The sequence below is a fragment of the Camellia sinensis genome, chromosome 1 (genome assembly GCF_055761805.1).
Source record: "Camellia sinensis isolate YWXY chromosome 1, ASM5576180v1, whole genome shotgun sequence".
NCBI classification, from domain to species: domain Eukaryota; kingdom Viridiplantae; phylum Streptophyta; class Magnoliopsida; order Ericales; family Theaceae; genus Camellia; species Camellia sinensis.
Genome location: NC_138961.1, coordinates 99,006,089 through 99,032,321, shown reverse-complemented (window position 1 = coordinate 99,032,321; position 26,233 = coordinate 99,006,089). Strand labels below are relative to the sequence as shown.

Genomic DNA, 26,233 nt, shown 5'->3' with positions numbered 1-26,233 from the left:
ATGTATCCATGCTTCGTGGGTATCTTAGAGACCCATTCCATATGATTGATCACCACCAGATTGCTTTAGACGAGAATATGATGTATGAAGAATGCCCTGTGCAAATCATTGATCGACAAGTGAAGCAATTGAGAAAACAAACTATCCTAATGGTGAAAGTTGAGTGGAAAGAACATTACGGGAAGGAGGCCACTTGGGAGAAAGAGGAAGAGATGCGGCAGCGGTGGCGGTATCCGTATCTATTTCCATTGGAAGGTAACTTAAGTTTGGAGGACCAAACTTTCTAAGGGGGAGAGACTGTGATGGCCCCGACCTCCGAACTATTATATTACATTATTTCAATAAGTCTAATTGCATGATTATGTGTTTAATTGTGTGATTACATGCTTAATTTCGTAGTTATCTGTTATTACGTCGAATATCTGTTCGAATTGGCAACTTAGAGATAGAAATTGAGAGCCAAGACAGCTTCAGAAATTGAAATTGATTAGCTTAATAGACTAATTAGAATATTTAGAATTTTATGGAAACTTTAATTAAAAATTGATTCGGATTAAAAAAATTAGAATAAACTGATTAAACTTAGTTAGAAATGAGCCTAATTAATTAACCTTAATCAACCTTGATTAGGATAAGTTAATTACACTCTATATAAGCCTAGCACATGTTTTGAACTCACTTATACAAACACTTGGGCTGAGATTTGGAGAGAGAAGGAAGCTAAGCTCGACATTTAGAGAGAGAGAAAGCAGAATTTGAAGGAAATTGTGGAGGACTTGGGGATTTAAGCTAGTATATACTTGAATTCAAGCCCTAGGTATGATCTCCAACCTTAATCCTTGAAAATGAAACAAGTAGGAATTGAACTCATCTAAGTTTTGAGTTCATTTGCATGAAATTGTTTGGTAGAAGCTTGAATCACCTTGAATTTGGAAGATAAGAGTTAATCATGTACATGCATGTATAGGTTAAGTTAGAATTCATGAAATTCCTACATGCATGGCACATTTACACCTCAATTTGAAGAGTCCTTCATGTTTTCATACTTCTCATATCAATTGATTATGTTTTGAAGAAATATAAACTCAATTTGAGTCAAACTTGCTTTATAACTTGAAGTTGGAGTTTTTGGTTAAGGATTTGCCATGATTTTGAACAATTGGTTCCAAATTAACTATGTTTCCATGTTTTATAATGTTTTCCCATGTTTTTGTATCTTAAACATGAGTTTGGAACCTTTGAATAGCAAATTTGAACTTCAAACACAATTCTGGAAATTTCAGAATTCAACATGTCCGCTCGAGCAAAGAAAGTACCGCTCGAGCGTGAAAATCGAGCTCCCAAAAGTTTTTCAAAAGTTTACAGACCGCTCGAGTGACCAAAGTGGCGCTCGAGCGAGGACCCCCTTTTACTCAATCTTCCGGTTGAGCGACCGTCGAGGGAAAATTTCATGCAACCAGTACTTTTGCAAAAGATTACAGACCTCTCGCGCGACCGAAATTGCGCTCGAGAAACCACCCTTATTTTTGAACCCCTGTTCAAACTAGGGAAGTTGCACTCAAGTGGAAACCCTATTTCCAACAAAATTTGACTAACTCTTCTAAGTGCGTACTTGCATCATCATGTCATTTCAAGTACTCTTAGGCACCAATTAAGCTCATATAAACATGGAATGGGTTAGAAACACATAAGGAAAATTTAATTAAGCAGATTGACTATCGAACGGTACTCCAATTGTACATTTGTTATGTGTTTTGTATAGGTGGACGTCCGAGGCCTAGTGACAACATAACCCACTGTGAGTAATAACTTAGTAAAGATATTTTCATGTAATATTTACTTTCGAAATCATACTGCTTACAAAGTTGATATATGAATGATTGAATGGTTTGATGAAGAGTTATTTTTTATTGATGAATGAAGTTCACATTTGAAATTGTATTGTGGCATCCATTGAACATAGGCCCTTGCCTGGGGGAAACAATACCATGGCTAGGCCCTTGCCTGGGGGAAACAATACCACGGCTAGGCCCTTGCCTGGGGGTAACAATACCACGGCTAGGCCCTTGCCTAGTGAAAATAATACCATCGCTTTCAGATTGATTGACACACAGAGATCTCTAGTGTTAGACCGTTATGGTCCATTGTCATTAAAATGTTATTACTTCATGGATGTACTACACAAATTGACATTGAATGATATTGATGATGAAATTAATGGATTGTTGAGAACTGAAATGAAAATTTGTTTGGCAATTCGAACTTCATTCATATAACCTCTTTATTCTGTTATTACTCACTGGGCCCTAGCTCATTATTTACTTATATATGTATGTAGGTAGGCAAGCTGAACATCAAGGTTAAAGAATACCTCGAGTCTACTCGAGTCAACCTTTTTGAAGAGCTTCTGAACAAAGTAAACTAGACTCATGTGGAGCCAAGTTAGTTAGACCTCCCTGTTGTTTTGCCTAATCGTTTTGTATTTGTGTATACTTTGGGGTTTTGTATAACAATAAGATTTGGTTGTTTGAACTTATGTGATAAATGTGCATAATGTACAGACGTTTGCTTATGATACAAAGTTTGCTTTCTCCATATATGCACGACTCGATGGATAACTTATATGTTGTATTATACTTTCGCTAAGCCCCATACTTTATATTAAATGGATTTTTGTTTAGAGGTTATAGGTTATCTATGATTACTGGCTGGTCATGGTGCTAAACCTATAGGGGCAGGTTTGTGTTGTGACAAGATTGTGGTCCCTCCTAAAGAAAAAAGGTCAAAACCCATCATATTCCACTCACTTGGAGATGTTGAACAGATAGTGAAAGTTGAATAAGTGCCAGAAGAAAACATCTCGAGTTTTGAGAAGCCAACCTTCAGTGCAGCAATTACACAGTTGGTAAAAGTTGGTTTAGATCCTGAAAAAATACCAGGAACAATGACACCCTTTGACTTTGCATTAACACCTTCGCAGAGGCAGGCTATCCAGCAAGGCAGTATTATCACCGCCAGGACAGAAGGGTTAGGCTATCAAGGGGATGTGGAGAAATTTCCATTAAACATGACTATCATTCAAGATGTGTTGAAAGATGTTGACCAAGATGAAGCTCAACCTGCACCAACAGAATTTGAAGCAGGAGGCCAAGCCACCATGGATTACCTTCGTGAGGTAAATCTGGGTGATGAACGAGAAAACAAACCAACCTTTATTGGTGCAAATTTAAAGGAAGAAGAAACTCAGCAATACATTTCCTTCTTAAGGGAGTATTGCAACATATTCGCATGGAACTACAGTGAGATGCTTGGCCTTAATCCAGAGATTGCAGTCCATAAGCTTGCAATTCACCTTGAGAAACGGCCAATTAAACAGCCTCAGAGGTGAACTCGACCAGAGCTTACAGCCCATATTGAAGCTGAAGTCGACAAGCTTATTAATGCAGGATTCATCAAGGAAGTCAAATATCCAACCTGGCTAGCAAACATAATGCCGGTCAAGAAAAAGAATGGTCAAATCAGGGTTTGCATTGATTTCCTTGATCTCAATGTGGCTTGTCCTAAAGATGACTTTCCCTTGCTGAACTTCTTGTAAATGTAACTACTGGGTATGAAACCTTGTCTTTTATGGATGGATACTCAGGATACAATAAAATCCGAATGGCACCTGAAGATGAGGAAATGACTGCATTCAAGACTCCGAGAGGAGTCTTTGCTATAAGGTAATGCCCTTTGGCCTGAAAAATGCTAGGGCCATGTATCAAAGGGCGATGACTGTAATTTTCGGTGATATGCTCCATGACACCATCGAATGCTATATCGATGATCTTGTCGTCAAGACAAAGGAAAAGGAAAACCATGTGAAAGATTTGAGAAGAATCTTCAAACGTTTGAGGAGATACAAACTGAAAATGAACCCACTAAAATGTGCATTTGGAGTTTCCTCAGGAAAATTTCTAGGGTTTATGATTCAAAACAAAGGGATTGAAATTGACCCTACCAAGATTAAAGCCATTGCTGAAATGCTTCCTTCGCGAAATTTAAGGGAATTGACAGGGCTACAAGGGAGATTGGCCTATATCAAAAGATTTATTTCTAACTTGGCCGGTCAATGCTTGTCATTCTCAAGATTGATGAAAAAGGGTGTTCCATTTGAATGGGATCAGCAGTGCCAAAATGCTTTTAATGGTATTAAGGAGTATCTATTGAAGCCTCCAGTATTCATGAGCCCAATAAAAGGAAAACCACTCTTGTTGTACATAACAACCCTAGATGGTTCGTTAAGGGCACAATGAGCAGGGGAAAGAAAATTTTTTGTATTACTTGAGTCGTACTCTAGTTGGGGCAGAAGTCAATTATTCTCCTATCGAAAAGACATATATTGTCGTGGTGTTCGCCTTGCAAATACTAAAGCACTATGTCTTAGAACACGAAGTCAAGTTGATATCAAGAGCAGACCCCTTGAAATATATACTTTCACGGCCCATACTTTTAGGGAAAATTACAAAGTGGGCTGTAATTCTCCAACAATTCGCAATTGAATATGTTCCCCAAAGAGCTGTAAAGGGACAAGCTCTAGCAGATTTTTTGTCAGCACATCCTATACCCGATGACTCACCTCCAGTAACTAATTCACCAAATGAAAAGTTTATGCAAGTAGAAATCCAGAAAGGATAGGAGTTGTATTACGATGGAGTTTCAAGGAGTCCAGATGGTAAGAAGCAAGAAAATCCTAAAAACAATAAAGCTGGAATTGGAATTGTATTTGTGACTCCAGACAATGCTATAATCACCCATTCTTTCGCCTTAAGTCAAGGATGCTCCAATAATGAGGCAGAATATGAAGCTGTAATTGCTGGATTAGAATTGGCATTACAAATTCCTATTGAAGAGCTCTCAATTTATGGAGATTCAGAATTGGTGGTAAAGCAACTCCGTGGAGAGTACATTGTTAAGAAAACAAGTCTCATCACATATCATGAAAGGGCAAATCAATTGCTTTCGCAATTTAGGAAAACACATATTTTCCATGTGAAGAGAAAAACAAATAGTCAAGCTAATTCACTAGCAAGTTTGGTTACATCACTCACCCTACAAAACAATTACTATCACAGTAGGCGAAAGAAGGGTGTTACAACTTTTAAAAAAGGTTACTGACTTGGTTCCAATCTTGGTCGTTACCACGAAAGGTGAAAGCAAGGAGGATTGGTGAGTACCATTCATAGCTTACATTCAACATGGTAGACTACCTAAAGACAAAGTAAAAAAATTAAAGTGAGATACAGGGCAACTAAATTCGTCTCGTGAAAAGACGAGTTATACAAAAGGTCATTGGATGGAATTTACATGTGGTGTATAGCCAAGGAATCAAGCCATTTTGGTGACGGACACATTCACTGCCAAGGAATCAAGCCATTTGGGTGAAGGGACACAATCACTGCTAAGGAATCAAGCCATTGGGGTGACGGACACATTCACTGCCAAGGAATCAAGCCATTGGGGTGAAGGGACACATTCACTGCCAAGGATTCAAGCCATTAGGGTGAATGAAACATTCACTACCAAGGAATCAAGCCATTGGGGTGAAGGACACATTCACTGTCAAGGAATCACACCATTGGGGTGAAGGACACAATCACTACCAAGGAATCAAGCCGTTAGGCTGAAGGACACAATCACTGCCAAATATTCAAGCCATTGCATTGACGGACGCAATCACTGCCAAGGAATCAAGTCATTGGAGGGTTGATATATACAATCACTACCAAGGAATCAAGCCATTAGGGTGACGAACATATTCACTATCAAGGAATCAAGCCATTGGGGTGAAGGGACACAATCACTACCAAGGAATCAAGCCATTGGGGCTACAGAGACATTCACTGTCAGGGAATCAAGCCATTGGGGTGAAGGGAACATTCACTGCCAATGAATCACGCCATTGGGGTGAAGGATACAATTACTGCCAAGGAATCAAGCCATTGGGGTGAATGACACATTTACTACGAAAGAATTATGCCATTGGGGTGAAAGTACACAATCATTGCCAAGGATTCAAGCTATTGGGGTGAAAGGATACAATCACTACCAAGGATTCAAGCTACTTATTGCCATTACGCTAGAAAGGGCAATGATACCTGCAAATAAACTCTGACGCCTTGCTTGTTGCCTGCAAAAGAGGGAAAAAGACATGAAATAATGGCCAAAAAAATTTTTAAAAAAAAAACTTCGTAATTCATACAGTTAAAATTCACTTGCGCGAATCACGAGAGGGCAGGCCTTGATTAGATTAGATTTTTTTTTTTTTTTTTTGAGGGAAAAAAAAAGGACAAATTTCTACAAAATGGGCTAAAAATTTGTGAGGGTTCAACCAAAGAAGTCAAAGGGAAAGCAGATTTTTGTAGCTTGGGATCTTGCAGGTCGATAATTAATGTCCATTGTTCCTCATTTGTTCAAGGATACAAGCAACAAGTTCCTTGGTCATATCCACAAACAATGACTATGTATACAAGCTATTTTTTTATTAAAAACAATAAATAAATAAATAATCTACAAAATAACATAGCAACAAACAGGTTGCTGCTGTAAAAAATAAAATAAAATAAAAAAGGGTGCCTGTGTTCACATTGGAGCCATATTAGGTTTACCAAAATCTGCTAAACAAAAGGGGTAGCAAATCTTTATTTGGGTTCATGGTAGGCGACAGCAAAAACCAAAAAATTCTTACATGGTTGTCCTGATTTCAAGGACTATGTGGATTTATGAACTAGCAAAATGGGCTGCTTTTTAGGCCATATATCTTCGTGGCAGTTTTTTCCATCATATAAAAAAGAAGTCTTTGTTTGGTCTCATGGTTTTAAAAGGTGGCAACAAATATATATATATATATATATGCTGCTAAACAACACAGCAACTAATAGGTTTCTACTGTACCAAAAAAAAAAAAAAAACAAGGGGGGGAGGAGTCTCATAAATAAAAGACTATTGCAAAAGAAATGGTGGCAGGTTTGGCTTTACATCAAAAAAATCCAAGAGGTAAGAAGCCCACAAAAGAAAAGCCCAGTTAAACTCTTGGGTCTTACCCATGACCTTTCACTTGAAAAAAAAAATAAAATAAAATAAATAAAAAAACTCATGGACTATAAGGAGCCCATAAAAAATAAAAAAATAAAAAATTAAATTAAAAAAAGAGGTTGCTGCTATAAATAAAAATAAAAAATTAATATATGTATATATAAAACATATATATATATATATTCATAAACCTACAGGTTTCAGCTCCACCAAATCGGTGTGGTCATGTTGATCTCATGTTCTTTAGGCCATTTAAAATATATATATATATATATATATATTAGAGTTTGCCAAATAGCATATTGATGCTATAAAATAAGAAAGTAGAAAAAAGAAGAAGAAAATCTTGCGAAAGTTACACTATGTTCGGATTGAGTGATTTAGAGAGAAAAGAAAAGAAGTAGAGAGATATATATTTCTCTTACTTATTTGGATAACTTAAGTGTAGAGAAATTGGAAGAAACTCATTTATTTTATAACCCTCATTTCCAATCTTCCACTACAAGAAAAATCACCTTTGGTGACTAAATTTTTAGTCGCCAAAGGTCCATTTTTAGTCGCCAAAAATCGCCTTTTTACCTTCCCCGACTAAATTTTTTAGTCGCCGGTTTTGTCGCGAATAAACGGCCACAGAAGGTTTTGGCGACTAAAAAGGTTTTAGTCGGCAAAAAGACAGGTCTTTAGCGACCAAAGTTTTGGTCGCCAATACTCAATTCCACTGTTTAAAATTATACATTTGGCGACTAATCTTTTAGTCGCCAATAGTTGATGGAACGCCGACCAAACTGTTTAGTCGCCAAAGGTTGTTCGGTGGGGAAAAAAAAAAAAAAACTAACTTTTCTGCTTTTTCTGAGATTCGAACCACCAACCTTCTACCTTCTAAACCTTTAGCAACACACTCCTTCCACTATACCACTACAACATCACATGAACATATATGCAATATATATTATTTATATACTATATTGACCCGTATTAATATAAAACTATATATATAAATATAATTATTTTTATGCAATATAATTTATGTAAAAAATAAATTATTTACTAAAAAAAATTGAAGCCACTTTTGGCGACTAAATATATTATTTAGTCACCAATAATGTAATTTTCGGCTACTAAAATATTTTTTAGTCGCTAAAAAAATAAGTTCCGATTGAAAGTAGCATTTTTGGCGACTAAACCTGTTTTTAGTCGCCAAAAACGTCCCCTTTTGGCTACTAAACTGAACTTTAGTCGCCAATTGCCTGTTTTTAGCTACTAAATTTTTTTTAGTAGCCAAAAAGCTTCACTTTCAGCGACCAAATTGTTTTTAGTCGCCAAAACACATAGAATCGGCAACCAAACTGTTTTTTAGTCGCCAAAACCTATACTTTTGGCTACTAAATTATTTTAGTCGCCAAAAACCGTCACTTTTGGCTACTAAAAAACCTTTCGTCGCTAAAACCCATACATTTGGCGACTAAATCTGTTTTTAGTCGCCAATAACTATACATTTGGCTACTAAACTCTTTTAGTTGCCAAAAGTCTTCACTTTTGGCTACTAATTCCATTTTAGTCGCCAATTGTGCTACTTTCAGCGACGAAAATTTGGTTTTTAGTCATTTGGTTTTTAGTCGCCAAAACTGCTTTTCCTTGTAATGTCCCCAAAAGTAAAGAGATTGAGAGAAAAAAAAAAAAAAAAACAGATTCTTATATTTTCATAATACCAATTTTGTCCCTATAAAAATAAAAGAAATAAAATGATTGACACCTATGTTCTCAAGGGCTTTTTATATCCAGCAAAAGGTTATTTTGGTAATATAACATAAAAATGTTTCTTTTTTTTCTCTCATGAAATCTAACCAAACAAGAATGAGAGTATTTCTTACTTATCCAAATAAGAAGGAGAAAAATAACAATCATTTCTTTTCTTTCCTTCTTTTTTCTCTTATAACTTAAATAATCATTTCTTTTCTTTTCTCCCCTAGGTTCCAAACATAGTGTTAAAGCACAAGAAAAAGTTGTTTGGTCTTAAAAAAAAAATAAAAAATAAAAAATAAAAAAAAAAAAAAAAAATAATTACTTACATGGTTGTCCTAATTTCAAGAAGGACTATGTGGATTTATGGGCTAGCAAAATGGGCTTTTTTTTTTAGCCATATATCTTCGTGGCAGTTTTTGCCATCAGATAAAAAAGAAGTCTTTGTTTGGTCTCATGGTTTTAAAATCTGGCAGCAAAATATATATATATATATATATATATATGCTACTACACAACACACCAACAAAGAGGTTTTTGCTATACAAAAAATAAAAATAAAAAATGTTCATTCTAGTGAAAGTTTCTTTCTATTCCTTTAAGGTTTACAAAGAAGCAAAGTATTAGAAAGATGAACGAAAAAAGAGCAAAGCAAACCTGATATGAGAGGAGTAGAGAGGAGTAGAGGGTAATCTTTTGTATCCTCAAAGAACAATTGCTGCTAGAAAGATACTAAAATAATGAAGACCTAATATGCACCACAAAATTTGTAGGGAAAAAAAAGGTTTATAGGAAAAAAATATATATGGGCTGCAGGCATGAATGGGTGTTATATAAAGCAAAAAGTCTTACTTAAGAAAAGAGGTAGTGGTCTCTTAAGACACTCCAAAGAAGCAAACGTTCATATAAGATTTGAAATCCTATCAATGTCAATCCATCCTATTTCATTTAGGCAAGCTCCTAGCCAAAAATAAATAAATAAATAAAGATTAAAATAAAATAAAATGGATTGATCCTACAAATCAGTGGAAAAAAAAATGGTGAGGAGTCTCATAAATAAAAGACTCTTGCAAAAGAAAGTGGTGGCAGGTTTGGTTTTACATTAAATAAATCCAAAAATCAACCCATTAAAAAAGAGCCAGGGACCAAAGCCAAGAAATAATCCCATCCAAGACCTAAAGAGGATCTAGATAAAAGTGCCTATTTGTCGTGACTTGCACAGTTAAGAAAATTCACTTGTGCAAGTCACGAGGGGACATTTGTTGGCACATAAATTTCAACCAAATTTATGTCAGTGACACACCTAGAGTCTATGATAAGATTATTGTAGGCAGTCACTTCCTAAAATAATCAACTTGCTCTGCAGAAGTGTATAAACAAAACAACGTCATATCTCAACGACGTTATTCAAGATAATCAAATAACACGTGGAGCCTACGAAATATGACACCTGTAGAGCCTATATCAAGGACCCCACACTGGATGAAATGAAACTCCAAAGATCAATCTAGTTAATTAGATATACGATTAATCTATCATTCAAAATTCAAATGGCGCTATCATTCAATTTGAAATTCAAATTGAGGGTGAGGCATTCTTATCATCTGGATGGCCCTCTATAAATATGAGGACCATCACACAAGATCGAGGATTAGAAAATCAAAAGTGAGAAGATTAGAGAGAAAGAAAGAGAGAGAGAGAGAGAGAGAGAGAGAGAGAGAGAGAGAGAGAAATCAAAAGCTAAAGAAGGCGTTATAACAAAGAAGAAAAGAAGCCTAGAGAACTCAAGAACTTACGCTGCAAACGCATAACGGCCATGAATAGGTAAAGGGTTCCAAATCCAAGAATTGTACTTTGTATTCAAGGATTCAAAACCCATAACAATTTCAATAAAATATTTATTTTTCTTAATTTGTCTTTTGTTATTTATTTTGTTCTTCAATAATCGGAGGTTTCATTTATATAGAATGTGTAATTAATGATCTGGCATACAAATCGGGAATAGGAACTTGCTATTCAAATAATCAACACTGGTCTAAAAACTAAACAATGGGCATTTGTACATAAAATTTGGAAATGTGTTGAAACACTTCATGTTTTAAAATTTGTGTCTACAGACATGCATGAATGGATTTTGTCGGAGAACCAAGTTAATTATGTATGTACAAGGCAATGCATATTAATTTTGATAAAATTACTTATTTTCTTTGTAGAGTAGAATAACTAATAATTGTTTGATTTATTTCAAATTAATAGGACAACATGATACAGACGTAAGCAAAACACGTCTCGTAGACTAGTGCGATCCCCTTGACCCCAGAGGAGTTGTCGGTGAAGGTGCTTAAGCCAAGGTCAGGTTATGTGAAAGGACTCGGTATGAGGCCTCCTTCTTCTATGAAGAGTACTGTTATACCTGCTAAAAATAGTGACTATATTCAACGCCTTGAGATACAAATAGCATAGCAAAATGAACAAATTGCAAGGTTTCAAAAGTCAAAGAAGAAACAAAGCAAGAAGATACAAAGTATCATAAAATGTTTGAGGCAGAAAGGTATCACGGGAAATTTTGAAAGTGGGGAAAGTTCAGATTCTGGTGGACAAGCTTCTTGGTTAGTATATTATGTTTCTATGTTAATTTAGTAGAAAATTTCTTCTTCAACTAGGGTAGAATAAAAAACTACTTTGACATTTAGGCACGAAAGGTCTCGAGAAAATAGTGAAATATACATGTAAAGGCCCGAAAAACATCACAAACACCTTGAGGCAGAGCAACATAAGTTGTGCAAACTTACAGAACAAGTACGTGGGTCCCGATTTGAAAACTATTTGAAATTTTCACTATTCCAACACTTAGGCACAACAATAAGTCTTGGAAAGGGGGGGGAACTTGAAATAGGCACGAAAAGGCTTGGAAAACATCACAAACACCTTGAGAGGAACCAACATAAGTTGTGGACACTTCGAAACAAGCGCATGACTCCCATTGGAACAAGCACGTGACTCCTACTTTGAAAACTACTTTGAATTATGTATTTTTCCAACACTTAAGCTTGAAAATAGGCCTTTGAGGAACAAAATAGTGAAATATGAACAACAAGGCCCATGAAACATCATGAACGCCTCGAGAGGAACTAATGTAAATTGTGAAAATTTATAGAACAAACACGAGACTGCCAATTTAAAAACTACTTTGAAATTTGTAAATTTCCAACACTTAGGCATGAAAATAAGCCATCGAGGGGCAAAATCGTTAAATAGGCACAAAAAGGTCTACAAATTATCATGAACACCTTGGGAGGGATCAACATAAGTTGTGAAAACTTACAACACAATCATAGGACTCTCGGTTGGAAAACATTTAGGCTTCAAAATAAGTTGTTAGGGAGTAAAATCTTAAAATAGTCATTAAAAGGCCTAGGAAACATCATGCACACCTTGGGAGGAACTAACGTAAGTTGTAAAAATTTACGAAACAAGCACGATAAATTTTGGTTTGAAATTTACTTCGAAATTTTCATTTTCTCTCTTCTAAGTTGCATGTTAACATATTTAGTGAATGGTTACCTTAACCTTTTGTTTTTGTTTTTGTTTTTGTTTTTTTTTTTTCTTTTTTAAATCGCAGATAGGAGATGAACAAATTTGATAACTTGTATAGCAAGAATTTTTTGTTGATATTACCAGACACGTATCCATCACAGCGTAGTTTTATTTTTTTGTTGATATTACCAAAACACATATTTTGACTATGTTGTCATGGGTTATGATTATATTGGGATGGATCTTATCTTTTTGTTTTTTTACATATTTTGACTATGTTGTTGCTTTATGCAAATGAACAGGTTTTTATAATGATTTGTAATGGATATTTTATTGAATAGGTTATTAAAATGCACAAGTTATTTTGATTGTGTTGTTGTACTTTTTGATTTTACTAGAATAGATGTTATAGTTTGAATGTTATATATTAATTTCCTAATACTATGAGACATGTATTTTACTTGTGTTGTGTTATGAAAATGAACATTTTAATTTTATATTAATTTCTATTAGATATTTAATTTAATAGATTATTAAAATACACAGGGATTGTTTATTGAAAATATATATATATATATATATTGCAAATATCCCCCCTGCACATTTTTTAAATTTATTTATTGTTGGCAACGGAAAAAATTGTCACTAAAACTTTCTAATCCTAACAAATAATTTCGTCACATATGTTCAGTATTTCGTCACTAAATTAAAATATTTCTTGATAAAAAATTTTGTCATGGGAGGGCCTTTTTTTTTTTTGCATCATTTCATAACGAATATTTTTGTCACTAAAAATTCTATCACTATTTTTAATGATGAAATATTTCGTCACCCAAAACAAATAAAATAAAATTTTATTTAATTCTAGTGACGAAATGAACATTATAGAAGACAAAATATTTAATATTTAGCAACGAAATGTTTCGTCACCAAATACCAATAATAGGCGACAATAAAATTTCGTCACCAAGTACTTTTAGCGATGAGCAATAGACAACGAATGTGATGAAGTGATTTTGTCATTAAAGAACCATTTTGTTGTAGTGAAATAATAGACGATTCAAAATTTGTTTGAAAATTTTAATGAGTTTTAAAATATGTTTAAATTTGATTTATTTACATAATGATCAAATCTTGAACGAAATTTTAATGAGTCAAACACTAATCGAACTCGAATAGTTTGATTTTTCATAATATATATATATAAATTCATCAAGCCGAATACTAGGTTATTCAAACATATTTTGAAAACTCAACGAGATTCAAAAAGTATTTAAACTTAGCTTATTTATGCATCAATTTTAAACAAATTTTTAACGAAATAAATAAGAGTGAAGCTGGAATAATTCAATTCGTTAAAAAGCACCATAACCCCTTTTAAACTTTAAAATATTCTTTTAGCTCTTTGATTCTTGTTTTGCTATTTTTTGATCAACACGTATATCTTCCGTTTGGTCAATATTCTTCCCATTCTACATATTGGGAAACCCTTGGTGTGCACCAACTTACGAGGTGCATACAATATGCACCTATTATAAATTGACATAATTTTATCATAAAATTTTATAAAATATAATTTCATCACAAATTAACGTAATAAAATTTTTAAAATTTTATAATTGATGTTATAAAAATTTGTGACTTTGTTCCAAGATTTTTTATAAAGTCAATTTGTGACGATGTTACGTATTTTGTGATTGATATTCAAAATTTTATGATAAAATTTTGTTAATTTATGATAAGATGCATATGGTATACACCCATAAAGGGGTGCACATCATAGGGTTTTCCATATATTATTACTCGATCAACACTAATAATAACTAACTGTTAGCACACAAGATATGTGTGTAATTCAAATAAATAATAATTAAATAAAATATTTATTATATATTGTGTGGTAGGAGTCTTCTTCATTAAATTCAACATCCAAGGTCTGAGTCTTACATCTCTCATCTATCTAATTTTATTTTTTTTTAAATAAAAAAATGGACACTTAGTAACATAAGGAAAGAAGACTTCTGGATACCACCAAAATATTCACTTTATAATACTACTACTGTTCACTTTATAATAATATTTTTATAATAGTAAAAATAAAACAAAATATATTATGTGCCACTTAAATAACAAGAGTCTTCTTTATTCGGTTGAAGGTCTAAGGTTCGAGTCTTGTTCTTCTCATTTATCTAATTTTTTGTTTCAAATAAAAAAGTACACACTTGGCAACATAAGAAATCAAGGCTTTAGGATACCATAAGGGGATCTTCACTTTATATATAGTATACATAGATATATAAGAGCTAAAACAATGCATTACATATATATATATATATATATACTATCTATACTATTATATTAAGTGAAAGTTGAACTTTGTATCCAAGCCTTTATTTGTTTCTCTTTATACTACGTGTCTCTCATTTTTCAATTTCAAATAAAAAGTTATACAGTGAAACATGCACAAGACACGAACACATGACCTTGGGTTTATGAAAAAAAAGACTATTTGGGCAGTACAGATATTATGAAATTAATTTTTTTATTATTTGCTTTAATTTTATTTACTTGAATTGTATACGTATTGCGTATGTCCGCCGCTAATTGTTTTTATTTGAAAAAATTTCACATTAGTGTATAACTTCAAAAATAATTACAAAATAATAATAAACTTTATTAATATTAAGAACTAAAATTATAATAATTTTTTCAACTTCCCACTCAGGGTAATTTCCCCTTTCTGTTTTCTTCTCTTAATAAATCTTAAAAAATGTTGCGGATCACTTTATCGGGTGTCTGGTCCATTAAGGAATTTGCCCACAACCCACGAACCTTTGACACCATTTACGGCAGTAATTCTGAATTTGAACCTCGGACAGAATTCAAGCTGCCAAACTGAAGGGATCAAAATTACTGAGAGGCTGGATTGGGCCAACACCGGCTTTGCTATGGGCTGGATCTTTCTATTGACTTGGGCCAAGCAACCAAGAAGAAGCGGCCTGGATGTCTCTCTACAGTTTGGACCAGACACACCTACAATCGAGCCCCAGACTGCAGGTAGGATGGCACACGGTTGGGCCGAACTGCAGAGTTAGGCTGGACTGGACTGGAGCCATCGTGAGCTCAATTGGCCAATTTGGAGCATGGATTGGTTGAGACAGTATTTACCTAAAGTGCATATGCAATGGTGACACGAAATGGTGATGGTTTTGTTCATGAAAGGTCGAACTCTAGATATTTGGTGAAAGTTAAATTGGGAAGCATCTTCAGTCACGAGAGAAGTCAGATTGTCCTCCTAGAAGTTAAGTCTTAACAAAATGGCAGTCCTACTCTACGCACGATGATTACCTAAGCAAGGTGGCACATGAAGCAATGAGACTGTTATCCTCATGAGTTCTTAGAGGGCATTGGAGGACCTCTATAAAAGGTAATCCTAGTCTTATTTGAAAAACATGTTGAAACTCTCTAAACCATAATACTCTTCATTCCTTTGCTCTTTATTCCTCTTCCCAAATTTCAAACTTACATCAGGCGGGTTTCTCTAGCCAAACCCTAGCCGGGCAGCAGTTGCTATTTTCACTGCCTTGCAGGTCACCATTCCTAGACCACTTTTGTCATATTCATGGAACTCAGATTCTACTAACGCAGAATTTGTCTTGAACATAAAACCATTACTCAACTACACTCATTGGTACCCCCATCATCAGAGAACTCATCTAACAGATTTAATTTTTCATTTCTTAGAATGTAGACCATAATTTAAGATCAATATATATTCGTTTGTGTTCTAAAATCCTGTCTTCAACTGTTCAAATAATGCCCACAACAGGATGCCAATTATAGTGTCCATAACCAAATTCTTTAGAAGGCTATCAACCCAAGAATAAGAGCTACTATCACCAGATGGTCCCTTCCCCACAAGGTCTCGAAATCGCAAATTGCCTTGATCTGATATCAGTGCGTATATAACTCCATTCAGGTGGCCCTTTCCAATTACCCCCACCACTCTCTTACCATTATTCACAGCTTTGCTCCTCTTCAAAGACCATGCAAGATACTGTAAAAAACAAACAAAAAATAGAAAAACACAAAATAAAGAGCACAATCCTCCAGAAAGTATCCATTTTAGGTCACAGGGATGTCAAAAATGAAAAAAGATTTTTGTCTTACTACTTTTGTTAATGTAATATGAAAAAACCATTGTGTTTTCAAATACAATTTTTTCATTTTTTTTTTTTTTTTTTTTGGCACTCGGTCCATAAATCCAATTTTAGATTTTCATTGCCCATAGGTACAGACTCTAAAACACTTTGTCCATAAAGGCAAGTTCTTTTAAAATGAACAAACTACCCATTATGGACTATTTTGGGAAGATGATTATAATCAGCTTTTTAGTTAAAAGCTACTTATAAGCAGCTTTTTTTTTAGAGAGGAAGTAGGTTATAATCCGAGAAGTGGATTATAACCCACTTCCCAAAAGAGACCTATATATATGTATTGTTCACAGACCCTAATCAAACAGTCCAACCAATGTGGTGCTCATCATCTCTCTCCTCCTCTTCTCTCTTCCATCACCACCGCAGAAAGACCTCTCCAGATCCGATCGGGGAGGTCACCGCCGCCTCAGCTCTCTCTCTCCTCCTAATCGCTTTTGTTCTCGCCATGTCCCTCTCCAACACCACCGAAGAGGTCCATTTCTCTTAGCGAGTCTTGATTAAGAGCATCATCGGTTGCCCTGACAGCAGCACAGGGCTCGCCAGAAAGACTTTGAAGCACCATTCCTCTATAGATCTGATATTGAACAGCTTCGACCTAGCATCTCCCGATAGCGCCGAACCCCTCTACTTCGCCGGATACGATGGTGGCTGCACGAAATAAGCTGTCGGCCTCGAAGGCTTGGAGGAGTATTTGTGGTAATTGAGATCTCATTGAGATTGCTCCTTCAGCACAATTTGATGCAACTCATCTTCGTCTAGATCTTCACTTTCACTCGACATTTCTTAACTTTCACTCGACATTTCTTAGATTTCAATATATACATATTATATCTATATGCGTGAGTATGTGTGTCTTTTCGTGTGAATCAAACTAACATAGATATATATATGTTCTTGAGCGGAGATCAAGTTGATCTCCAAAAGATGCGTTTCCTTCTCCATGTGAGTCATTTCTCTCTAAAAATCTCACTCTCTCTATATATGCATATATTTATACTGTACTTGGATTCTTTGTCTTCCAATGATTAAATTGGACTTCTCTGATTCGTTTCAAGAATGAAGAAATTTATCTCTATTGCGTGGAATGAAGCATTGTCGTGGGCTTGTTTTAGGGATCATCGGTAGATCTGCTTTGGCGAGGTCTTTGACCACTTGAATTTGCAAAATAACCTAGAATACATATCTGTTGGACAAAAACCATGGAATACAAATCTATTGTTAGAGATAATTCTTTCTTTTTTTTTTTCTTTGTTGTTGTTGAACAAATAAAACAAACAGTTGTTGCTGATCATCCCTCTCGAATGACAATTATTTTTTCTTTTTCTTTGTTGAACAATTATATGTTGGAATTAGTTGTTCATATCTAAAAAAAAATGTTTTTTTTTTTTTTTAATCTTCTGTTGTTGTTGCAGGGAATAATTCCAACAAATAGAAAAACAAGTTTTTGAAAAAATTAACAGATAAGAAAAACTAAAAATTTAACATTAACAAATAAGAAAAAATTTGAACAGATAGTCAAAAAATTAAATAGATAAAAAACATTTGAACAGATAGTCAAAAAAATTTGAACAGATAGATATAAATTTGAACAAATAGTCAAAAAAAGTAAGCAGATAAAAAAAGTCAACAGATAAATTAAGGGATAAAATTGAAAACAAAATGTCTTTTAAAACCAACAAAAGGACTTCTCACTAAACTATCTTACAAAATGTGGACTTTTCACCAACAAAAAATATCTACGAAACCTAATGCCTTAGACAATTGTTAGAATGAGTGTTTTATTTCATTGTGTTATTAAATTAGTATTAGAATCTGATTTTTTAGTCTTGCCAATAAAATTATATGAGTATTAGATATACTAAAAAAGTATAAGTAGATAATTTAAAAAATAACATTTCGCTACAAATAATAATAAAAAAACTATATTAATTAAATTATAAAAGGAGCTTAGCAAAAACCATAAAAACAATCAATTAGAAATTATAAAAGAAATCTAACATATAATACTAGATAAAGGCAAACGCACGTAGCCATTTCAGAAGATAATTAAGAAAATATTATAATTAATTACCCTCATCCTTGTAAAGAAAATTCACCATAACAACCAAAGCTCACTTTTCAAGGACAAAATAAAAATTTAAGATTTTTTTAATATAAAATTTTAACTAGATAGGTTCTTTACTAATTTATAATACTTTTGGATTTCTATTTTATTTTTGTAATCATTTCAGGACTAAATAGGTTTGATTTAAATATTTTAGAAATTTAAATATTTAATAGATTCAATTGATAGTTTAAGGACTTAATAGATTTTGATGTATAAACTTTAGGGACTTGATAGACTCAATCGATAGTTTATGGACTAAGTAAACAATTTGATGATAATTTAAAGGTGTAAAGTGTAATAAATCCAAAATGTTTTAATCAAATTTATTTACCTCTTACATCAAAACCAAATAGGTTGACCACCTTTCTATGGCATAAAACAGCTACAATTGACCACAGTGATTCACAAAATAAGAATGTAATCTAAAGAGTGGTGTTTTGTTGTTTCTTTCCCATAATTTAGGGTATAATTTTTTAGTCGAGTTCAAGAAGAGGTTAAGTTCCTATGTGTACTTGTACCACGCAAAACACGCGGCGAGCCCTACATGCACCACATCATCAGCATCACAACCTTGCATGGCTGACCTCTGAGGTAACACAACCAGTTGGAGTTGTATGCCTCCTAAGTGGGGCGTACACACCTCTAAGTGGAGCTCACTAGCTCGGCTGTCGTCCTAGTCATAAGAACTTCAAGGCAAATGACTCAAAGTATGAAGAACCTGACATTGCTCACGCAACAAAGCCAGGTTTGCTCTCTCGCTGGACAACAACATGGTTCACTTTTAAGAAGTACAAACACGGATACATGACACAATATGGATACAGGACCATACAAATTTTCAAAAATGTAAAACTCGATATGTTAAGAAAATGTGCAAAACATATAATTTTATATATTTATTATACATCATATAATATTTATTTCATGTAAACTATTAAGTTTTATCAAATTTATCAACCTTAGGTATGTTTAAAAAAAAAAAAAAAACATTCAACGAGTACACATTAATATTTGTTTAAGAGGTGAAAGATTTGGTACACACCTAACATTTGGCATAATACACAAAGCGATCGTCTGGAGACTTAAATCCATAACCTCAAGGTTATTAAGCCAAGATTTTACCATTGAACCCCTTTCAACCTTAGGTATGTTATCTTAGTAAAAATAATTTTTAATTTCTAATTTTGGTTTTTTTTTTTTTTTGGTGAAAAAAATGGTCTACCAACGTATCCTAACATGTCCTAGTGCATCTGAATCTCCAGCATGTTTGACATGTGTCCTTGTCCGATGTGTCGCACAACTGAACTGAGATGTACGTGCTTCATAGGTTCACTTGGAGCCCTAGCTCGCCACTATCCTTGTTATATCATTTGTCTTATTTCGTCAATTAAGACCACTTTCCAATATTGAGAGATCATAGATGGTTTGCTTTACTTATCACAATAATATTATTTTATAATAAAGTTGAAGGAAAGTTGCAATAAATTTTAGTTGGAAAAATGCTTGAGCCACAGTGAAGTGGCGCGCCGTAATTGAACAAAAAAAAAATTATTTTATTTTATTTTTTTTTTTTTTTTTGAATTTCAGCCAGTAGAGACTCGCCACCTCACTGGGGGTCTGCAGCATAGTTGATTTTAGTTGTCTCGACTATGGTTTTGTATATTAAAATCATCTGTCTCGACTAGTAATCAATTTTATACACTGAAAGAAAAATTGCAATAAAATTAAACTATTTTTGGGATTTAAAAGAGTGTCAAGTTGCACTTTGATTATGGTAGAGTTAAGAAGTGAAATTAAAATGTTTGTTAAAGGTCACTACTTCTAATTTTTCATGAAGGAAAATAGTTTATAACCTAATATATTTTTCTTGATTGAATTATAAAATATGTTTATATTTTGTTGGAAATATAAGGGGTCTATTATATTTTAATTTGGCTCCCCTCAGATTGTAATTCTAGTTCCGCCCCTGCTAACAGGGAACGCACCCTCTCCTTACTCTCACTCGATGGCAACATAGCTGGCCTATGTTGCTCGTTCTACTTAACCAATAGGTTGCCTAAGCTAGGAGCAGGCTCCACGCACCCTCACTCGAGATCATTGGAGGATTATGGATTTAAGGCTAGGATCATGGCTTAGTCAAGGTTGCTTTGCAGTCTCCCCTGTGACAACAACTCCACCTTGACCAATCTTACACTAGTTGCATGCATGATACACCACTCAAGATATCATGCCTACCATGTCTACAGCTCCCATGATGCAACATTCCTGAAGACCTGAATCATAAGACAGCCATAGGAATGATATCACCATCATGTCAAGTTGAAGAGAGCTCGGCACTGGTCCACAGGTGGCTTTGGCTCCAATACTCCTCGATCCTATAAAAGGGAATCATGCATGCAGCCAGACACACCAACATTATCATTGTATTAACACAACCATCTAAGTGCTCAAGGTCTCTCATAGCCACCCTCTCTATCTCTAAAACTGCCTTTTTCTTCTCCTCCTTCACCTCCAGTGATCCCGCCATCTTCCCAAAGGTTCACAACCAACCACCTCTAACACCTATTACCCACAATTCCAAATGATTATTCTAGAAGGAAGAAACTTACTGTGTCACGCTCATGTAAAAGGGGCTGTAGGAGTGATGGATATGAAAAACTTAGTTGCTCATAGAGCTGAAAGGTGCTATCATCTGTGCTTGATTCCTGCAATAACATGGGGAAGAAAGAGATTAAAGAACACAATACAAGACTTTTCAGAAATAAATCTCTACTTTATTTGATGTGCTTGGCAACCCTCATGCTGGTGTCTGCATTTAAAAGCAAGTCATTGGGATACAAACAAATTTTAGATACAAAAAGCGGAATATATTTAGTTCCAAGATGTTGACTGACCAAAGCTTACAAATCATATTACCCACTTGCCACCAAAACAAAGTCTTTCCTCACTACTTCAATTTCATTTAAATGGCTTGAAAATCATTGAATGCATTCTTTGAGTTCCTCTTTCCTTTTTTTTCTTTTTTTCTTTTATTTTTTGAAATTTTTTACCAAATAAGATGTTATGCTCACAACTGATAACAACATTAGCCACGATTAGTGTTCAGATGAATATAATTCTCTAATTTATGAATAGAAATACAAGCTGATATAACCAGCAAATTGTGAAGAATCAAAAGTCAAATAACAATTTAGTTTCAGCTCAAGTTGACAAGGAACAAAGTTTCACATAAATCCAAATAATGACAAATTTGAGGAGAAAAACCTTCAAATTGTTCCTGGACATATCAGCTGATGATGTTATCCCACGAACAACAGACAACACTAGGCTCAGTTTCTCATTCCATTTAAGAGAATTCCAAGCTCTTTCAAGCTGCAAAAACATTTCAAGGAAATTAATAAAATAAAAAAATAAAAAAATAAAAAAATTATTTGTCGCTAAACATATGAAACAAGCCCATCTCAAAAAATAAATAAATAAACAAATAAATAAAAATAAATAAATAAATAAATAAATAAGAAAGAACACAGAATGAAGTAGAGCATAGTGTAGAACTGCCCAAGTAGAAATAGAATGACCAAAACTACGATTTTAGGGCCTATTTGAAATACCAATTTGAGTAGTTTACAAATTGCAATGGTTGCACATCTTTCATTCTGTTAAGATGTACATACAGTTATTTCAATTGGACGATCTCCCAAAACAACTTGAGCTCCAACTTCTTCTGATGCTTTTCGAGCAGCACGAAACTGCATGGTAAGGTAAACACTAGTGGTGATCTCATCAATACATCTTAAAGATTATTTTTCTCACAAGTCAACTACCTCATCCCCAAATGGTCTGTTCATGTCTGAAGAGAGTTTTGATGAGAAAGCTGCCAACAGTAGACGTAATGCCAAAGCGGTTTGACCCCCTGTCAATTTGGAAAACAATAACCATCTTTGCTTCATAGGCACATGGCCATATGCACACAAACTTTAATCTTACCCAAGTTTAAGCTACGACCCATGGCACCAAAAAATCCAGTGCCACTCAAAGAGAACATATTCAACCTCATTTGCTGGCCAACTTCACCATCATTGGACATGTACATAATCCCAGCTCTGAAGATGAAATCTGCAACAATTGAAGTTAAGCCATGGATTGTATACTTCAAAAATAATTAATAGTTCAACAGATATGAGGACTCTTACTGAAATTTTCCGAGGATATGTACTCAACAGAACCAATCCAATAATCTAGCATCATTACTAGTAAAAAAATTCTTCAAGAGAGCATTTTTTATCTATCTGTTTGATAGTTTTTTCACAACAATTCCCACAAGTTCTAGGTTTGGGATGGATTGGTGTGGTTCCTCCACACCTAGGACACCAGAATATTGAAACATGAACAGAGAGAGGCATGAGAGAAATGAGCAAGCATATCTGACTGCGTATAGAAATTGATTGCCTATCAGAAATTTTATCAAATGACAGAACTTGTGCAGTTGAATAATCTATTCTACTTTAGCATTTTTGTTTATGATGAAACTGAAGTCTTCCCCCTGATCTGCCCTAGAATTCACAACGGTGTACCTTTCAATCCACAAGGAGAAAAAGAGAAAAAATCTCAAAGTTGTATCAAACCAAAATTCAACCACCTTCGCCACAAATTAGTACTTTTACAAGAGTTTGGTCAATCCTATCAAATCAAATCTAATAGTCTGCTAAATCTAAGCCAAACACCATACTGCACAAATTAACTCTTATATATATGTTTTTTATATAAACAAATTAATTCTTATATAACTAAACCCTACTATGTTGCTCATGTGATAAATCAAAGCATCTTCCATGCCTCGACTATTCCCATTTGTCAAATAAAGAGTAAATAAATGTGGTGAACGATTCTAGAGTTCTTAGCATGTTGTGAGAAGTAGCGAACATGTCTTTAGCAGTAAACATATATTCAACAACAACACAGACAAATAGCAATGCCGGTTGGCAGGTCTATTGTGTTTAACCTTTTAAAAGCTGATAGCATATACAAACTCTGAAAGTCCAATTACAAAAGTACCATGCCGGCTTTGTTGTTTGGTGTCAATGAATGTATCCCTCCAATACCAATTATACTTACACATACCCTCAAGCGCTGTTTCTATATCAGTAAACATATATTCAACAACAATACAGACAAATAGCAATGCCGTGTTGGCAAGTCTATTGTTTTTAACCTTTTAAAAGCTGATTGCATATGCAAACTCTGAAAGTCCAATTACAAAAGTACCATGCCGGCTTTGTTGTTTGGTGTCAATGAATGTATCCCTCCAATACCAATTATACTTACACATACCCTCAAGCGCTGTTTCTATATCAGTTTGACAGTTTGCTAGGTGTATTTTTTTTATTTTATTTTTTTTTCAGAAATATATATAGCTAATTATTTGTCATCGTCATTACTTAAAAAATTCTTGTGTTCTATGTTGCTTCTTTTAAGTTGATATTTCTTTCACTCGTTTTTTTTTGCCCCTGATTAGTGCTTACTTCCGGTTGACATAGGCACCTCCACAAAGCTAATCATAAAGACAAAAAGGGACATAAACTCAGAGCATGAAAGTTGAGAGAATAACTCAGCTCAATTGGGGACATTAGAACAAATAATAATACAACAAATTAGTAGAGAAGAAAAGTATAAGAGAAAGCACACCAATATATCAATGAAACAAATATTTGTCCATCCTATGAAGATTGCACATATACTTTAATGCAATCCACCACCATCTATCTTTCAATTCTTACACAAAATCTATAAAGATTGTTAAAAAAACAATAACAAAACAAAAAAACATAAGCATGATGACAGTCAATAATTACAAAGACAACAAGAAAAAGGCTTAAATTTGTGCATTTTGTATGACATGCAATATCTCAAATTTAAAAACAAAAACAATGATTAATGAATCCCAATTAACGAGAAGTTTCATTGGTGCTTTCCTATTCTGTTATTATGTGGGCACAAAGGGTTATTCAATTTGCTTTCCCCTTGCTTTTTATCCCCTCATTTTTCCACAAAAAAACAAAAATGAACACAAAGAACTTTCGAATCTTAAAACAACAGCTCATACACTCTTTTTGTTGTGCTTTCTCAATAAAATAAATTTTTAATAAATGCAATATGCTACACTCTTACAGAGCTGCAGAGAAACAATACTTCATTTCAATATAAAAAAAACCCATGGATGATAACCAACAAACCTCAGTTAAAAACGAAGATATCAAAAAGCAATATAGCTCTAAAAACTACATCAATTGATTAAATTTGACAAAGACTTGCCTGCTTCTGCAAAGTTCCACAACAACATTGTCTGGCTTCACAGCACGCACCACGCGCTCAACATCCAGCGCTGATTCGAGAGAGATATGAGTGGTCCCGATCAACCAAATCTCCTCCGGCTCCACGAACTCGGCCCTCCACTCCGGCACGGGTCCGAATTGACTCTTTTTGACAAGAACCAAGCTTCCATTGTCGTCCGCCAAATCGAGCAATTCGGGATGGGTTTGAGCAATTGAGGCTCGAGAGTCGGCTAAAATGGTGGATCTGTAATTGAAATCTGGTGGTGGAGGGTTGATTGAAACCCTAGAGGGATTGAAGGGTCTGTTCGTCAGGAGAAGGCTGGGAAGTTTGGGTTTGAACGGAAAATCGAAAAGATTGAGGTTTGTCATCGACTTGGTAATGGAGAATGGAGACGAAAGGGTTTTCATAGATGAGAGAGAGGAAGATGAGTGTTAGGACTGTTCGTTGGGATGAAGATTTTCTTCTTCTTTTTTATTATTACTAGTTGGTGGAACACACAAATGCTTGTGCAATTTAACTAAGTAGGAGTAAAAAAAAATAATAATAAAATTAATATTATAATGTGTACTTACTTTAAGTGGTATGAATCAGTTTCATGACACCAAAAAAGGCGTTCACTTTATAATAGTATAGATAGATTATTTTCGTCTGTTGTGTATTCAGATGAAAAATGCTTCGGATCGACCCTAGTGAGGTGGCGCATTATGATTGGGTAAAAAGAAAATTTGTTTTTATTTTTTTTTTTTTGAGTTTCGGCCAGTGGAGGCTCGCCACCTCATTGGGGATGCGATCCCCACTGGAGGTATGCGGCAAGACTCGTATTCAGATAGAGAAAAGTTAGGAATGAAATTTTTTTTTTATGAAAATTTATGATTTTTAAATTACTTTAGTTAGTACGTAATATTTTATTCTAAATATAATTTAAAAGACATAAAATTTTTATAATTATTTTTATAAAAAAAATTTCATAATACCTAAAATTCCTGGTTCAGATAATGGAGCATGAAGTTAACGGCCATGAGAGTCGTCTCTGTCTACGTATGTCTGTATCTCTTTAATTTTGGAACGCTAACAATTACAGAGTTCTAATGATGTTGCAGTAAATAAAAAATAAAAAAATAAAAAGTTAAAATTAAAATATTACATTATAGTAGTACTCAGTCTTATTAAAGTTCATTTATTAGAGTTTCAATCATTTTTGACAAAATTATTGTTTGTGCCTGGA

The 26,233-nt window shown here is 34.2% G+C and overlaps 1 protein-coding gene across 4 annotated transcripts; it reads right to left on the bottom strand.

Moving 5' to 3' along the window:
• On the bottom strand, positions 1 to 25,507 carry LOC114260028 (TraB family protein). 4 transcript variants are annotated; one of them, XM_082881244.1, is made up of 7 exons: positions 24,988 to 25,507; positions 22,663 to 22,778; positions 22,500 to 22,588; positions 22,350 to 22,424; positions 21,940 to 22,047; positions 21,285 to 21,380; positions 1 to 96 (listed from the first exon to the last, which is right to left on the bottom strand). In XM_082881244.1, the coding sequence occupies exons 1-7, from the start codon at positions 25,413 to 25,415 to the stop codon at positions 25 to 27; spliced, it is 984 nt and encodes a 327-aa protein (XP_082737370.1). In that variant the 5' UTR covers positions 25,416 to 25,507; the 3' UTR covers positions 1 to 24. The 4 variants fall into 4 exon arrangements, with proteins under 4 accessions (XP_082737370.1, XP_028055877.2, XP_028055879.2 ...); XM_028200076.2 differs by lacking the exon at positions 1 to 96 and adding an exon at positions 16,055 to 16,408; XM_028200078.2 differs by lacking the exon at positions 1 to 96 and adding an exon at positions 16,055 to 16,408 and having other exon boundaries at positions 22,663 to 22,791; positions 24,988 to 25,492.
• Positions 25,508 to 26,233: the final 726 nt, after the last annotated feature.

What these genes read in the sequence shown, in the direction of transcription:
- LOC114260028 (XM_028200076.2), bottom strand. Translation starts at nt 25,415, where the DNA reads ATGAAAACCCTTTCGTCTCCATTCTCCATTACCAAGTCGATGACAAAC. An exon ending in GGGTCGTAGCTTAAACTTGG is followed by an intron (nt 22,589 to 22,662) that starts GTAAGATTAAAG and finishes CCAAATTGACAG; the next exon opens with GGGGTCAAACCGCTTTGGCA. An exon ending in TGTCCAGGAACAATTTGAAG is followed by an intron (nt 21,381 to 21,939) that starts GTTTTTCTCCTC and finishes ATGTTATTGCAG; the next exon opens with GAATCAAGCACAGATGATAG.